Source organism: Megalobrama amblycephala, linkage group LG4 (assembly GCF_018812025.1).
Source record: "Megalobrama amblycephala isolate DHTTF-2021 linkage group LG4, ASM1881202v1, whole genome shotgun sequence".
NCBI lineage: Eukaryota > Metazoa > Chordata > Actinopteri > Cypriniformes > Xenocyprididae > Megalobrama > Megalobrama amblycephala.
In genome coordinates this window covers 54,782,791-54,800,671 of record NC_063047.1, presented here as the reverse complement: position 1 = coordinate 54,800,671, position 17,881 = coordinate 54,782,791, and the positions used below count along the sequence as shown (strand labels likewise).

The following is a 17,881-nucleotide window of genomic DNA, read 5'->3' as shown; positions in this document are numbered from 1 at the left end:
TGTTCAGTGTTATTTTATTATTATTTATATACTATTATACTATTTATTAATATTTTAAATGAGCTTTTAGCTTGTTCATTTTTTTATTTTAATTTTAGTTCACATTTTAGTAATTTTGTTCTTAAGTCGTTTTATTTAATTTTTTCTTTTTCTTTTATTTAAATTTATTTTAGTTTCTGTTTTTAGTAAATTTTTTTACTTCAACTTAGTTGCCAAGGCAAATGGAATTTATCAAATATTTATGTTATTTTATTTATAACTCCATTTCAGTTAACAAATATTATTTTTGAAATATTATTCTGAAATTTACACAAGAAATGCACAGAACAAACTGTTTATGGAAATGAACAGCAACATCTCTAAATGTGTTAAATTGTGTTTATTCTCTGGTGTTGGGCTGGCATTAATGCATTTTATTTTTTGTGTACTCCTAGCTTTGTAGAACATTTTGCATCTGACTGCAGTGCAAGCAACACTTTTTCCCTATTATTATCATGTGACACTAGATCTGTGCACTTCATAACAGAAATTCAATAAGATTATGAGCCTGAGTGCATGTATTGAATACAGGTTTAAGTATTTTGAGATGGGCTTAATAAAATACAGCACTTTTATAATTAGTGCGTTTGAGTTGCTTGCTAGATATTTAAAAACTCTTGCCCTCCGTTCAAACGGACAGCCAGTGTTCGTCGATCTCCCCCCTCCCTCCCTCGATGCTCCCTGAGATTGCTCTCTAAAGGATTTCCCTCTGACCCAGGTGAGTGCACTGCTAGCACCAGCCCCAGCACTCATGCTGAATGCTAGTATGAATACTTATGGATGGTCAGAGTGATTTAAGGATGTGTCTTGCCTGTTTTCCTTGCCTTAGCCACCGGCCCACTGCTTTGAACAATACTACAATCTGATTGGCTGTGCTCATTTTATTCAAAAGTGGCTGGGTCTGCTTTGCTTGCTGGGTCTGCTTTCCTTTTCCTTAAGTTTTTGCCCTCAAAAACTTTGTATGTGGTGACATCTGCTGTTTGCTATGGTTTTTGCACACAAATATCAAACAAATATGGAAAAGTTTGAAGGTTTTCTTCCTTCAGTCTTCAGACCTGCTTATAAGTCTGCTAATAAAAAATGTCAGATGTTTTATTGATTTCCATATAGATGCATGAAGGTTGATAATGACAAATGAGCATTTGCTGCCAAGATGAAAACATTTGTTTTATAAATGACGCTCAAATTACTGGTGATGCTGCTCATCTCATAAGTCAATCTGAGGCTTTCATCCTAATGAACTCAATTTAGCATGTATTTTTAATGTACCTTCATTTGGACACCATTGTTTTCTTTGTGTTTCTTTCAGAATCGCCACTGGACCTGCATTTGAGACCTCCAAGACTGCAGTTGAGGGGCGATAGATAGTTAGAGTTAAAACCAATGACTGGTTTACAGTATTGTAATACAGAGTTATCTGTGTATCAGTATTATTCATGAAGACAAAGTGGAGACATATTATGAATTTTTGACAAGAAAAAAAAAAAAAAATCATAAAACCAGAATACATATGCTGTTTCCACAACTGCTCAGAGGAGATATTTGTATTTGTTATAAAGCAACAGCACCTGGGGCCTGTACCATGATGGTAGTTGAACAAACTCAGGGTTATAGGATTGGTTTCGAGTTGACAAAACCAAACCACTCCAATACGGCTTTGTTGGTACCATTAAACTAATCATCAACATTCTCTGTCAATTCAGGCTTTGATCCTGAGTCTGTGGAGCGCATGCACATGAATGTGTGACATCAGTGGCAAACAGCCAGCCACATGCCTTGCAACAGAGAGAAACTGTGATTCACTTCTCGTGAGAGAGTCAGCGCAATTCAGAACTCTTTTGCTGAAGGTTAAAAGATTGAAGAAGATTAAGAATTTAAATTTACACTGAAAATACTTGTCCATGAAAGAGGACAAATAAATTAAATCATCAGTGCATGTGAAACTTATGAGGTTAGTTTATATAGTTATATGATATATAGCAATAGAGACTCAAATATGTAAGGTCACATGTAGGCATATTTAAAGAGTTTATTTAAAGCTTATTTATCTTACATATGATATGTATATATTAATATTCATTGAAAATAAATGCTTAACTTTAAAACTAAAATTGCTTGTGTGTAATGGATTAATAATATCATATAATAATTGAAATAAATATGAAATAAGTCATATATAAATCATAAAATATTTCTGAGTAATTATCATTAAAGCCAGACAATTTCATTGTTCAACAATTTTTTACTGTATAGTGACCTTTAATTTGGAGGAAGAGAAACTGGAGTGACTTTATTGCATTGGATGTGTCACTTAGCTCACATTCGATTGGCCCAATTTCGGTTTGAGATCTCTGCCACAGATCAGGTTAGCCGTTGAGCGTAAGTTACTATGGTGATGAACACTGCTAAAAGCCAAGTCACTTTCATGGTACTTAAAACCCAGGATTGGCGCAAACTAATCTGAAACTTGACTGGTTAGCCAGCTAATCCATCTTCATGGTACAGGCCCTCTGCACTATTTGAAATGTGTTTGAATTGATCGTGTTACCTGCTTTATGTTTGTGTTGTTGCACCTTTAAGCAGGGCCAACTAAAAAGTGGTTGATAGTTAGAAGAAAAAGTGAACAAATTGTGTAAGGATATATCTGTAACATTAAGTTATTATATCCCTAACTGTCTTTTTAAAGTACAAAAATTAGCTTTGTATTGTGCTGCCTTAGGAATAAAGCCAATAATTTACAGACCTTTACTACTCTACCAGCACTTTTTGATTTAGGCTTAATGGTTTTTATTTTGACAGCAGCCAAAGAGCTGTTTCTGCCTAAAATAATCATAACTTGAATTAGATAGGCAAATATATGTAATTAAACAGGGTAAACAGTTTAATTGCCTCTATTCTGTGTTATTTCTTTTATATTTTCTGTGTTTACACACGTTAGGCATAGCAGATACATCTATTTGAGTTACATGAAAATTTTCATGTGCTACTTTTCAAAGGATGAAATTTTGTTTTCTTACTGTTTTGTGCAAGTCCAACACTAGATGGCAGACAAATAATTCTTATCAACACTCCAACATATCAAGCTTGTTATAATATTTAAAAACAATTAGATTCTAATACTTAAAACCAAGTTGGTTTACAATTTTTACATGTTTTCATTTGATTTACACAAGCACTAACCAATGAAGATTACTTGTATTGCATTACATTTGCTGTAGAGTTAAGGTGGTTGTCTCATCCCTATGTGGTTTTTGTTTCATCACTAGAAATAGTGATAAGAAATCAGTTGAGCTTCTGCTTTACATCACGTTCGAAGTAAACAACTTTGCTAAGCACTTCTGTTTTTGTTACTCATGCATGACGTTTTCTACTCCACTCACATTCCAATTTGCATTGGTTAGTGATCTGTGGCCAACTTCACTTTGAAAGTTTCTCACTGAAATCGATGGATGTGAGTCACAGTGAAATTAGGAATGCAAATAAGACATGATTTTCAAGCGTGAAGTGTCAGGTCCTCAACTGCCGGTTTGTCAAATCTCAGGTTGTATGTCTCACAGGAGCATATTCCTCTTGATGCAGTTAATCAGAAATCACAATGCTGATATTAACAATTCAGATCATGGCTGTGCCGAAATATGATTACATGTTCAGTAGTATCACACCTCCTCTGCCTTTAAATGATGCAGTTTATGTTTTGATTCAGTGAATGTGCAAATGTAACTTATGTACTATTTCCATGTGACTGCAATGACTTGTGTACTCATGAGAGATACATATTGTTTATCTCTACCACATGGGGTTCTAAATGTACGTTTAAATGTGTCATCCATGTATTCTGCTCGTTTGAGGTCAATAAATCAAACCATTCCAGCATGTAACACATCTCTGTGTGTTTTAAAGTTGAAATCGCTTAAACCACTCCCCTGCAACCGTTAGTCTGCTATGAGCGAGAGATGGAGAGGAGGAGTGCTAAAGTAAAACTCTGCCCTCTATTCAATATTCCGTTTCACTTGGAAATACGTCACAACACTGGAGAAAAGTCGTTTGCAACTTCCGGTTCACGTGGACTTTAAGGCTGTTTCCTCTGGGGCTTCTCATCTTTCATTTTCCCATGTTTCTATGAATCCATTTAGAGTGAAGAAACATGATACAGGCAGTTTAGGACTTTATCCTAAAATACAGAGGCATCACCAGAACTGTGTTTTAAGAGTTCTTGCTGATATTTTGCTTGCATCCTTTATGCATATTGAACTATTTTTGTACACAAGAAATTTCTGCCTCATGTAGTAAAACTTCACTTCAGTGTGTTCAAATGTTCATATACAATCTCACCCTGTGTGGAGAATTAGCCTTAATATACCAACGTTGTCTTTAAAACACACACATGCGCACTGAGAATCTGTCTTAATACTTGCCTGACTCAAAGAAATGACTGCTGAGTATTAATTAAACATGAGAAATCTTTATGGTCTTGTGCGAAAAATTATTTAATAATCCATTATTGCTGTTCTTTCTAAGCCTTTTGTGAACATTATACGTTTATTTATAAAAATCAGCCAACATTTTTTAACAATGATTATACTTGTTGAATCTTGATGAAACTTGTCCAGAAAACCTGTCATATTGCACCCCATAATCAAAAGAAAGTAAATAGAAATGTTATTGTGCATAAGGAACATGATGCCTACTTTTAGAACCTTTATGATTGTTTATATTGTGGCATTAATTTCCTGACAGTTAAACCTGTTTATCCCCATTTTTCATTACCATAATGCAAAAGAAAAGGGAAAACGAACAAAGAAACAATAAAATAATTTTTATTATAAACAAATTATTTGCAACATTTTTGTCCTGGTTTTATGTTGATTGTAATAATAAAAGATATATATTACAGTAATTGTAGTGAGTAACGAGAAGAATAATGGAAAATACAAATGCCCAGGCACATTATGGTAATAAGAATTTGGAAAGGAAGTGTGCCTAATTGAGATGAAAATAATGTGGCAAAGCAAAAAAATCTGTAGTCCTAAAACAGACTTTATTTACTTTTTTTTTTTTTTTTTTTTTACTTTTGATTATTAGGGTAAGATGTGACCCAAACATGATTTCGTGAGAATTGCCTAATTTTTTTAATGGCATTTTGGTATGATTTGAAATTGCTATTTATTACTATTATACTATTCAATATTATTTAAAACAAGTATTACAAAGCCATTGTAAAAAGAATATCTGTATATGTGTAATGTAAGGAAAATTATGTAAAATAGTTTATTCATCACATACACATGTAGTGTCTTACGTTCCAACATAAACACCCCTGTGGCCTGTCTCTATATCTGTATGTGTTCTGTGATTGATAGGTCATGGAGTGAAGATGTTAGTATCTCTGACTCAGATGGCAGTCTTCACTGGCGCCGAATGAACATGTCCCAGAATGCACCCATCAGTTTCCTAATTGATGGCAGTGGGAGTGGAAGTAGCACATCCTCAGAACCAGGAGCCATGGTCAAATCTCTCATCAAATCTTTTGACACAGCTGTGCCGAGTGAGGACACAACCTTTCTCTATGTTTTTTTTTTTTTTTTTTTTTCCTTGGTCTCCCCTCATTCTCACTCTTGTTCTCTCCTTTTCTCAACTCTTTTCTCTTCCTTGTAACAATACATTTTAAGATCTGAGACATTAATGAGTAAAATGTCCTAGATTTTAAAATGATTGCTGAGAAAATATTTAGGAAGTGATTAAGTGTTTAGATTGTGGGTCTATCATGGTGAAACAGATGCCAACAGAAGCTGGTCTTTAATCTGAGCTAATAATGTAATACTCTCCAAACATCTCCTGTCTGCCATTACAGTCTATCTGTTACATGGCAGCTGGAAAGTCTGGCTCCCATTACAGCAGCCAGGCCTCTCAAATCATTACCGCCTGTCTTTGTAGAACAGATACTTCTTTAACTTATGGGGTGTGAGACAGCAGGACTTGTTCTCATTAATTAGTAAAAATGTCATGTTAGCTTGGAGAGGTTGTTGGATGTTCTTAGAACAATAAGACAAAGAGTCTCATTATTAACATTTAGTGCAGCCTGTGATTGATATATATATATATATATATATATGTATATATATATATATGTATGTATGTATGTATGTATGTATATATATGTGTGTATATATATATATATATATATATATATATATATATATATATATATATATATATATAATATATAAAATAAACACTGTGTGCAGAATTATTAGGCAAGTTGATTTTCTGATCATATTTTTTTCCAAGCACATTTTACCAATTCTAAACCACATTAATCTTAATAACTACTACTAATATTGTATTTAATCATTTATAAGTGATATATAATTGCTCATGAAGGCTGGAAATGAAAAATGCCTTATATTCAGGTTTGCATAATTATTAGGCAGGTTTGTTTTTACAGGCAAAATGAGCCAAAAAAGAGATTTAACTCGGACTGAAAGGCCAAAAATGATTAAATGCTCATGGGTAGGACGCAATACTAATGCAATACTAGAAATTGCAAAGTTAAAGCATGACCAGTGGACAGCAAAATGCTTATTGGGTCAGCGGGATCATACAAAAACAGCTGGAGAAGAAAAGACACATGTTAACTGCAAAATAATTAAGAATTAAGGTGAAGAATTAAGTGTGAAACCATCAGGAACCCTTTAGTCTCCAGCGCCACCATTTCCCAGTACTGAAACCTACCTGGAGTCTGCAGAAATGCAAGGTGTCAGGATCTCAGAGATTTAGGTTAGCTAAAGAATCCTAAAAAATGACCCGCACTTAATAAGAATCACAAGCTGAAGTGTTATAAAATACATGAAGACTGGGTTTTTATAGGCCTTATAGACAGACAGCTTGAGAGTGACTCTTGAAGGACCAGCACCACATTCTCTTGTACCACTGTTTGAAGAATTTATCTTCCAGAATCTGGCAGTAAGTTTTGAAGATCGTTTTTAGTCCATATCTGCAAGACAGACATTTCAGGATAAGAGATGTGTGTATATATATATATCTCTCCAGTTCCAAAGACCATCTATTGAAACTACGCTGCCAAAACTGCTTGTTCTGAACTTACTGACGAAATTTCATAAGTCAGATGAATGTGGATATTAACATATGTCCGCCCACATTTCTATTTCTACACAGTCACGCTAAGGACATATGCAAAATAGATACTATTACTCCTAAAGAGCAGAACACTCTGTCAAACCTAATGGGTTGTCTGACTGTGTGTAGCACCTGTTGCTCTCCTTATCCTTCAGAAGATCCCAATGTTAGAAACAAAAGTTTATTTTTTTTAAATGTTGCTAATCATTTCAGTCTGACCTTTACAGTTTGAGTGGCTAATTTCGGTGCATATTATTTTGTGAACCCTTGCAGGCTGTTTTTAAAGGATGGGCCAGTAAAAACTTTATTGGATGAAAAATATTATGCCTTATCCTCTTAAATGTTGTGTATTTTGTCCTACTTCCTGTGTTATTGACCGTAAAGGGATAATTCACCCCAAAAATGAAAATTCTGTCATCATCTGTTCACCCTCATGTCATTCCAAAGGTATACGACTTTCTTCTGTGGAACAAAAAATAAGATATTTTGAGAAATGTCTCAGTGTTTTTATTATTATTATTTTATTTATTTGTTTGTTTGTTTTGTTTTTCTGTTTAGTTTCCATTCCTCAAAATATCTTATTTTGTGTTCCAAGAGTTGTACAGGTTTGGAATGAAGGGTGAGTAAATGATAATAGAATTTTAATTTGGGGGTAAACTATTCCCTAAAAAGGTCAAATATCTTCTTCAGATTAATTTGTATTGTCTGTGTGGCTGGAAATATGATTTTATATGGCCAGTTAAAAGTGTTGTGATGTATTTTGCTAGATGGACCCAGCAGCTCGGCACAGATACATACATCTCCCAGAAGCCCCCTAAGTGGCATACCAGTCCGTACAGCCCCTGCTGCTGCTGTGTCACCAATTCAGGTATTACAAAAAATCTCACAATAAACCACACATTTATTCTAGACCACAGGGCATGCTATCACTGACATGCGCTTTATGTTTCTAGAGGCACTCTGGAATCAAGCAACTGTCAAAGACCCTTGAGAGAAGAATCACCTTTGGAGATTTTCCCCACAATGGTACTTCACATAGTGACATTTTGCAGTGTCATTTAAACAACACTTCAGTTATCCTTAAACACCCATACTGTAAAGAAACATTTTAATTTAAAGGACGAGTTAAACTGTTGATAGCATCCGTGACTTTGTCGCTTACCACAGAAATTGTGATTTTGTGAAAATTGTGAAATTGCGTTCAAAGCAATGCACTTGTAATGTCTACAAAGTCAGTATCTATAAAGTCAATATCTGTGTCTGAAATCCATGTCGAAAACGTTAGTCTAAAATGGGGTATATTGGACCAGGTATTGCACCAAAATGCAATTAAAATGCATTGTTTCAAAAGCCACAAAACGTCTCAGGTTACAACTGTAACTATGGTTCCCTGAAAAAGGAATGAGACATTGCGTATTCCAAAGGTATTGGAATGCCTCTGCGTGATTGTGTGAACCACGTGTGTAATCCGTCCAATGGCTTGGTGGGACGTCATCCCATAGCGTGTGACGTCATGACTAGGGGTGTAACAATACGCTCAGGTCACGATACGGTACGTATCCCGATACGGAGTTGACGATACGATACGTATCACGATATTTTGAACAAAATGAAACAGAAATTCAAACAACATTTATTCAGAAAACATTAACAAATTTCAATAATTTCCCTTGTTGTACATACAAGATCACATTTCAAGGTTTAATAAAAACCTTCTGTATTCAAATCAACAGCTTAATAGGTCTGTCTGTCACTGAAAAATAATGTTAAATCTAACATGAACTTAAAATTATGAATAGGGGCCGTTCACATGTCGCGTCTAAAAATGCGTGGAAGGAGCGGCCGCACCGCTTCTCCTTATTTCCAAAGCGCTTGCGCTACTGTGGCGTCGGTCGTTGCTATGCAACCATGAACTGCGCTCTCTAAGATGATCAGGAAGTTTCAGCAAAGAATAAATGATTTATAGCCCTTGCATTAGCTTTACTATGAGATATATTTATGGAGATGAGACAGCTGTACAGCTATGATTGTTCATCTCGATGCGCCTGGAAAACGCACCGGATGCGCGTCGCGATGCGTTGATCCCATTATGAGCGCGTCTGCCTCGTGGCTACATTTGAAATAACTGACTTGCACACGGAAAAGACGCAATATGTGAACGGCCCAGCGGAACTTCTTAAAGCAAAGCATCGCAAGCATCTTTTGCTTTTCTGTGAGCACAGCTGTTGCTGTGGCACTGCGGTGAAAGAAAGCCACAACTTTTCTCACGCGACCAAGCAAGAGACTGACGCGAGAAATGTTTAAACCTGCTTGCAAGATTCGATGTTGTGCGCGAAACACTTACTGAACTAGAGAGCTGACTGAGACACACCCTTAATATGCGGTGACAACCCGGCTTCTCTAACTGCCACCTCCTTGTTGGTGGCAGTTAGAGAAGTCGGCAGCTCAACCAATAAGATTAGACTGCCGTCATATCGTAAAAGTATCGCCATCACTCTACGATACATATCGTAACATTTTTGCATCGTGATATATCGTACTGCGATAAATCGTTACACCCCTAGTCATGACCAGGGAGCTATAAAGCACACCTGGACCAAGCAATGTCAGCTTCTGATTGGCCGAAGCAAGTCGATCACAAGCATGCAGGAAGTCGTTTGGGGAACCATGGTTACAGCCATAACCCAAGGAAACTCATGCTATGTTGGAAGTTACACTACTTTTGGAACTTTAATACCTACTCCGCCATACTGACAAGTCCATGTCTAGTAAGCCAATTTGCAAAGGAGGTGTGACCACAGACCACCAATGTGTTGTCTGTCCGGACATGGAGCCTGTTAGGAAATCACTCCACAGCCTGTGAGGGAAGTGTCTGTCGTAAGAGTCTTGAGATGACAAGGCACTCCCAACACAGGACCCTGGGACAAAACCAAGGCTTCTTTCACATCACCAAGGTACGAAGGCATTTGCACATTTGGGAAAAACCCTTGGTCTCTTCAGCCACCGTTGCAAAGGTCTCATGTACAGCAGGAGAAAAGGTATCATGTTGGACACAGCTGCCATTAGACCTAACAGTCTTTGAAACTGTTTTTAACAGTCTTTGAAACTCTCTAGCTTTACCTTGTTTATGGCTGAAAGGATCAAATCGATATGAGCAGGTGACAGATGTGCCTGCATTGTCATCGACTCCCATACCACTCCCAGAAAATTGGTCCTTTGTAATGGAGAAAGCATACTTTTCTCATAAGCAGGGGAGTGAGGTGGCGAGTGCTCAAATCTTCTCTGCCTTGATGCTGAGCACATTCACCTCCTTGGAGCTAGATAACTGCAGCACCGGGCCTTCACTCTGGCCAGAATACACCGCTGAGCATGTTTCCAACCACTGAGAGAAGGCGCTGGATCTAGCAGGTGAGGGCAGAGAAAAGGCAGAACCCGTCTCCAACCCCTCAACTAGATCCATCTACAATCCCCACGATCTATGGGGAAACGGGACCCAGACCATGAGGATTGCGTGCCTGAGCTCCCTTCTTGAAGCGGAGTGTTCACCGATCACACTGAGCACAGTCAGTGCCCTCTCAAGAGCTGACCGAGCATGCTCCACTACCAAACAAACAACACATAAATCGCATGTATCCTCACCCGTGATGTAGCGAGGGCAGGGAGTAACACATGATTTAAAGTGCTGTTTGCTCTCCATTTCAATATAGCTCTCATTTTTAATATACTGTATACATGTCTTTCTAGAGGACAAACAACACCAAATAGACAGACAATTTGAACTCAAAGCGCTTGCTGAAGGCACAGAAGCTGTCATTGTTTGGTCCTGGTCATGATGTCACATACATGACGTCTTGGCATGCCAAGGCGCTTTAAGGCGCAGAACATGCAGAGTCCCATAGTGTTGTAACGTCCGACATAGGCTGTCAGTCTCTTTGGTGATTTCACACTTTGAACAGAATCATGCTAGTTAAAGACTGATAGGGGGAAAAAAGGGTTTTGATAGAGAACCTTAGTCATGTCTTCATGTTGACACATAAGGTGTTCATAATGGTTCCCTTGAAAGGGAACCTTACTAGTTTCATGGTAACATGAATATTGTCAAGTTCATCTACTTAGAACAGTACAACTTTACAGATAAAATAACACATTTTTGGAAGAATGAATATTTGTGCTTCACATTTATGTTTTAAACCCTACATAATGCACAGTTGACTTTGATTAAAACAAAGAGAAGAAATTATGCTTTCACAGTGCAACTGTAAGAAGTCGTCGAGTGTAAAAAAAAAACACTAATGTGATGTACTGTTTGATGTACAAAACTAAGAGGATACTGTAAAATATACTATTCACAAGTTTGGTTTTGGTCAAATCTTTAAACATTTTTTGAAAAAAGTCTCACCAAGGCTGCATTTATTTGATTGTAAATAGTACAGTAATATTGTTTGGTGTTATTAGAATTTAAAAGAAATGTAATCTAATTTAATACATTTTAAAATGTAATTCATTCCTGTGATGGCAAGCTGTATTTTTAGCAGCCATTATCAGACTTCAGTATCACATGATCCATCAGAGATCATTCTAATCTGCTGATTTGGTGCTCAAGAAACATTTCATTTCATTATCACAGTTGAAAATAGTTGTGTTGCTTAATGTTTTTGTAGAAATCTTTGATACATTTTTTTCAGGATTATATGACTAATAGAAAGTTCAAAAGAACAGCATTTGTTTGAAATAGATTTTTTTAAACAATGTAAATGTCCTCACTCTCAGGGTCGTGTGATGAACTGAAGCCCTCGTCTCTTATGAGGAAAAGTCCATCCCTCGAGTCAGTAATTAAAACTCCAGCTCACTTCAACGTCCGTACCTCCTCATTTTCTTACAACAGAGCCAACAGCAAACTCAAGTAAGCTTCACAAACACAAAACCACAGATGCAGTAAACATTTTCCTAACTAGGGGTACTAAAACAACAAATGACTCAGTATTTGTATTTTGAAAGAAAAAAGACACATTTACCTTTCACTACTAAAAATATGTGAATGAAGTGCAGACAAAGGCTAATAAGATCACTCAGACCAGAAAAGCCTAAACTGTATTTCTCATTCATCATACACTTGCATTCCTCAGCTGCTTCTCGCTATTTTCGTTTTGCTAACCTTTGATGTCCTGTTTAGAAACAATGCCTCGGGTTGCGCAAGCCAGTCTCTTTGGTGATTCACACTTTGAACAGAATCATGCTTGGTACAGACTGATAGAAAGAAAAAAAGTTTTGATAGAGATCATGGTCATGGTCTTTATTAGTTTTTCAATAACACTGTTGGGAAGTTGACACGCAATGTTTTTTTTCTCAAGATTTTCTATGATTTTGTTACATTAAGTCTACTGAAGAGGAGTCCAAGTGAGAGCCCAAGTGCAGTTTTATTTACAAAAAGATAAACAAATACAAAATAAATGGAACAAAAATAATGACATGAACAGAGCAGATTTGAACTTGAACATAAACTTTTAAACAAAATTCACAAATAGAGGGTTACATTGAACATGTCTAGACAGAAGACTAGAGAAACATTACATACTCTTTGGGTTTGTACTTATTTTGAATAAGTAATTAGTTTGTGACCGCCAAAAAAAGTATGTTCTATATAGTAATGTGTGTGGTATGAATGTAATCCAGACATACTACATTTGTGATGTTTTCATTATCATGTGACCTTCCAGTGTCAGTTACTGTACATCGCTTCACTGACATTCACAAATCCTCTCCCATGGCCTCAAAGGATAGTAGTGTCCATCATATGCAAAAAGTAGTAAGTCATCTGGGTGCTTTTTGCCTACTGTTTTATGAATACTGTGAATTCGGACATAGAGTACTACTTGGCTCATATTTATACACATTTATACAGTAAATAGTACACATTTATACAGTAAACAGTTGTGTAATCCCTAGATAACATATTCGTTATTATATTATGCAATAGAGAGTAGTCTTGTATTTGTTTCAAACCCTTACAGACATCACTGAAAGGTGATAAAGCAATGACGCATACAGTGTTCTGACTTCTAGTTAATGACCACAGAATCAAATCATCCAATGAACACAAAACAAGGCAACCTGATTATCTTTCATGCTGTGTCTCTGACAGAGGCGATGCATCGATGTACTGATGTACTCTCACAAGTGGGTGAGGATTTTAGCAGTAAACATTTAACTGGTCAAGTCAGTCACGCTCAATCTGTTGTTACATTATTTCTCCCAAGTACAGTATATACTTTGTGCATATTTGCAGTGTTTGCCTTGTCTTTCAGTGCTTTCAGTGCATTTAGGAAATAACAAAATGTTACAAGTGCATGTAACACATGCTAAATTAAATCTCAGTTCTAGTCACAAATCCCATGAGGACTAACCAACATGAACAGATGCAGTGTTAGTGACCGTATGTGTGTATGTGTGTGTCCCCTGATGCTAGTGTGGAAAGAACAGACCCTCTGTCTGCTCTGGCGCGGGAGTATGGTGGATCTAAGAGGAACGCTCTACTGAAGTGGTGCCAGAAGAAAACAGAGGGCTATCCGGTAAGGAGCACAGGCCCTGACCCTCTCTCTCACCCTGTCCCTGTCTCTCGTCTTTCAGTTTCAAGTTTTATTGGCATGACTGTTTAAATACAACATTGCCAAAGGAATGTAGAGGCATTTAAAAGCGAAATGTGTAATATCTGCACCACAAGTGTCACCAAACAGAGCTGCACAAAGATTTAGAAAAGGATATGATGTCTAAAAGTTTAAACACTTTTAAGTGTGTGACATTTGATGGTTATTTATGCCTTACATACTTCTCTTTGAGTTGTGGTGGAGTATTATAAGAATTGTCATAGGAATAAGGTAAGTGGCTGTCTACTCTATATAGTATACTGTTGGCCATCTTAACATGCTCCTCCCATACACCATAAAATAAGCCGTTTCCGTATAGTGCTCCGCCCCAGTGAACTCTGGCCCTTGTGCAGTCTTGACTATACTGCAGTCACAGTGGGCTTTTTTAAATAGCCAATTTAAATTATAATTTAGTGATTCTGTTCATTTGATTTTGTTTACACAATAAGTTATTCTTAATTTCTTCAGTCATGTGTAATTGAAGACATTTGCTTCATATTAAGTTGAGGGAGTAAGTATATTTTGGGGGGAGAATTTATAGTATTTAATGCATTAAATTGATTGGGGTAATGAAACAATTATACAGTATATAGAATGACCAGTAAAAGTACATCACATTAAGTTAAAACATGATTAAATGGGCAAAAACTTTTAATGGTTTATTTGCCAGATAATAATTTTGTATCCTATAGTTTTATAAACTCCTAAATGTACTTATGTACTTACAATGAGAAATAATTACTGATGGTTCTGTGTTGTATGATCTTAAAGGGTCATGATCCCTAAAACATTTTTAATATGTTAACAGATATGTACAGGTTGCACATCAATGAAAACAATGATAGCACTCATTATGATTTTTATTAAGGGAGAGGTGATTTTATTTTCTTTGGAACCATTTCATTCTTCCGGTTTGAAAAAGCAAAGTTGAACCAGCGTCACAGAAAGTGACATATATGCGTTAATTCGGAGTGGTGATTGGCTGCTTTGGCTGGAGAGTACATGTCTGCTAGGGGAGTAAAGGTTCAAATTACTCATGGTTCTGTTTTTATCACAGTTTTAGGGTCATGGTTTCGGTACGGTTCAGTATGTGCTATGTTAAGGGGAAAAAGGACTGCTGTCAAATAAAAATAAAGAAAATAAGAACAAATAATCAAACTACAAGCAACATTACAAATAAATACAATAGAGCAAAGATACAAATAAAAGAAACTGCTTTTCAGGTTATTTAGTAATCTAACAGTAGTTTTCAGGTACAGAAACAGAATAAAGTAATCAAATGTAAAATAACATTGCATATAATCTTCACTGTATAAATTAAATAAAGACTAATCATTATTAAAGTTACAAAAGCTATTCAGTCAAGAGCAGTGAGTGATTTTCTTGTCTTTTGATGTTTGACTATCATTAAAAACAAAGACAGCAGGAATATTAGGCTGCTGTCATTTAAAGACATCAGACACAGATCCAAAATTTTGATACATATGCTTTGTCATTCTCGACTGTTTACGTTTACTTAAGACATAACCTACCATGTTTGCTAGGATATTCACCAAGATGGGCATGTTGACAAAATTTGTGTGTGAATTTGTCCATTCAAGCACAAGACTTGAAAGAGAACTCAATATTTGCACGCTGTCTATGACGAGGCTTTCTGTGTGCGCTTCGGATGAGTGCACACATAAATCTTCTCACGGCACGAGTTCTCTTTCGCGTCTTCTTGCGCTTGAGTGTTTACAGTGCTCAGCGTAAATGAGTACACCCCCTTTTAAAAGTAACATTTTAAACAATATCTCAATGAACACAAAAACAATTTCCAAAATGTTGACAAGACTAGGTTTTATATAACATCTGTTTAACTTATAATATGAAAGTAAGGTTAATAATATAATTTAGAGAACAAAATTTTCAGTTTTACTCAAATTAGGGTGATGCAAAAATGAGTACACCCCACTGAAAGTCTCGGGAGAGCAAAGCTCAATTTTAGACTACAAATGTCTAATTTAACAAGAATTCAACCACAGGTGAGTCTAATTATTCATTACACAGGTGTCCAGCAAACAGTTGACTATAAAAGGGTGTTAAAACCCCTTCCCATTTCATGCTGTCAGCAATGGCACCACATGGAAAAGAAATGTCACAAGACCTGAGAAAGAAAATAATTTATTTACACCAGAAAGGTGAAGGCTACAAGAAGATCAGCAAAGCTTTACTTATCAGTCAGAATACTGTAGCAAAAGTGGTACAAATATTTAAAAAAGATGGAACTGCAACCATCTCACAGAGTCGTCCAGGTCGTCCACGGAAGTTAACACCTCGACAGGAGCGTCTTCTGATGAGAAGGGTTGAAGAAAATCGGCATGCAAGTTCACTGCAGTTATCTAAAGAAAGCAAAACTGGGGTGACTATTTCCCGTGACACAATACGGCATACACTGCAGAGGAATGGCATGCATGGGTGTCGTCCACAAAAGAAGCCTCTCCTAAGGCCCAGGCACAAAAAAGCCTGCCTAGAGTTTGCCAGGGCCCATGCTGACAAAGATGAAGACTATACTCTGGAGTGATGAGACCAAGATAAATGTTTTTGGAACCGATGGCTTCAAAACTGTATGGCGTCGCAAAGGTGAGGAATACAAAGAAAAATGCATGGTGCCTACAGTGAAACATGGTGGTGGTGTCTTTATATGGGGCTGCATGAGTGCTGCTGGTGTCGGGGAGCTGCATTTCATTTATGGCATCATGAATTCACAGATGTACTGCTCTATACTGAAAGAGAAGATGTTACCATCACTCCGTGCCCTTGGTCGTCGTGCACTTTTCCAACATGACAATGATCCTAAACACACATCAAATCCACCGTTGGATTTCTGAAGAAGAACAGGGTGAAAGTGATTCATTGGCTCCTGATCTGAAGCCAATCGAAAATCTATGGGGAATTCTGAAGAGACAAGTTGAGCATCACTCTCCATCCTACCTCCAAGAGGTCATTCTTGAAGAATGGAAAAAGATAGATGTTGCAAAATCTTGCCAACTTGTTCATTCCATGCCTAGAAGACTTGGTGGTGTCATTAAAAATCATGGAGGCCATACAAAGTACTAGATGTAGTAGTTTTTGTTGTGGGGTGTGCTCATTTTTGCATCACCCTAATTTGAGTAAAACTGAAAAATGTGTAATCTAAGTTATATTATTAACCTTACTTTCATGTTATAAGTTAAACAGATGTTATATTAAACTTAGTCATCAACATTTTGGAAATTGTTTTTGTGTTCATTGAGATATTGTTTAAAATGTTACTTTTCAAAGGGGGTATACTCATTTACGCTGAGCACTGTAAATTGGCAAGGCTTAAATGAGTTTAGTTAAACACAGATGACAATGTATGCTGTTCAGGTCTCACTTGCACACTATGAACACCTGGGTGATGACGGCATAAATGACTGGTCATATAGAGCATACGGCACACCTATTAAACAAAGTTTGCAAAGAGTGACTGTTTTGTCCACGTTTTTTGATCATCGCTGTTGTAATATATTGGGAAGCCAGAATGCGTATTCATCGAAAGAAACATACATTAGCCAAACTCGGTATGTCTGTTTGACGCATTATTTTCAACAAAACATATTATAGAGGTGTCATCAGATTTAAGATGACTGTGGTGCAAGTGCGTGCCGAACCGTGGGTGGAGAACGATACGGTTCGATTTTTTTACCGAGAAACGTTATACCCCTAACGTCTACGTCATTAATTTCAGAGCTTTTCACCACATTATTCATGAGAATTAACTTTTAATCAGGGGTGACAAACTCAGTTCCTGGAGGGCCACTGTCCACTGTCCTGTTGGAGTTTAGCTTCAACCAACTCAAAAACATCTGCCTGGAAGTTTCTAGTAATCCTGAAGACCTTGATTAGCTGGTTCAGGTGTACTTAATTAAGGGTTGGAGCTAAACTCTGCAGCACAATGGCCCTCCATGAACTAAGTTTGACTCCCCTGCTTTTAATCCAGTCACTGCGCTGTATTATGGATGAGATCCATAATGCCAGCCATCGAAGAGTCTCGCGGC

The 17,881-nt window shown here is 36.8% G+C and overlaps 1 protein-coding gene across 10 annotated transcripts in view; it reads left to right on the top strand.

Annotated features, from left to right (window-relative positions):
• specc1 (sperm antigen with calponin homology and coiled-coil domains 1) overlaps window positions 1-17,881 on the top strand; it is a 228,311-nt gene that overhangs the window by 120,570 nt on the left and 89,860 nt on the right. For all 10 annotated transcript variants that reach the window (XM_048190068.1, XM_048190067.1, XM_048190060.1 and 7 more), the window contains 5 exons: window positions 5,400-5,584; window positions 7,944-8,044; window positions 8,130-8,202; window positions 11,947-12,079; window positions 13,643-13,745. In XM_048190068.1, coding sequence (XP_048046025.1) covers window positions 5,400-5,584; window positions 7,944-8,044; window positions 8,130-8,202; window positions 11,947-12,079; window positions 13,643-13,745 — 595 coding nt within the window. The remainder of the gene's footprint in view (window positions 1-5,399; window positions 5,585-7,943; window positions 8,045-8,129; window positions 8,203-11,946; window positions 12,080-13,642; window positions 13,746-17,881) is intronic.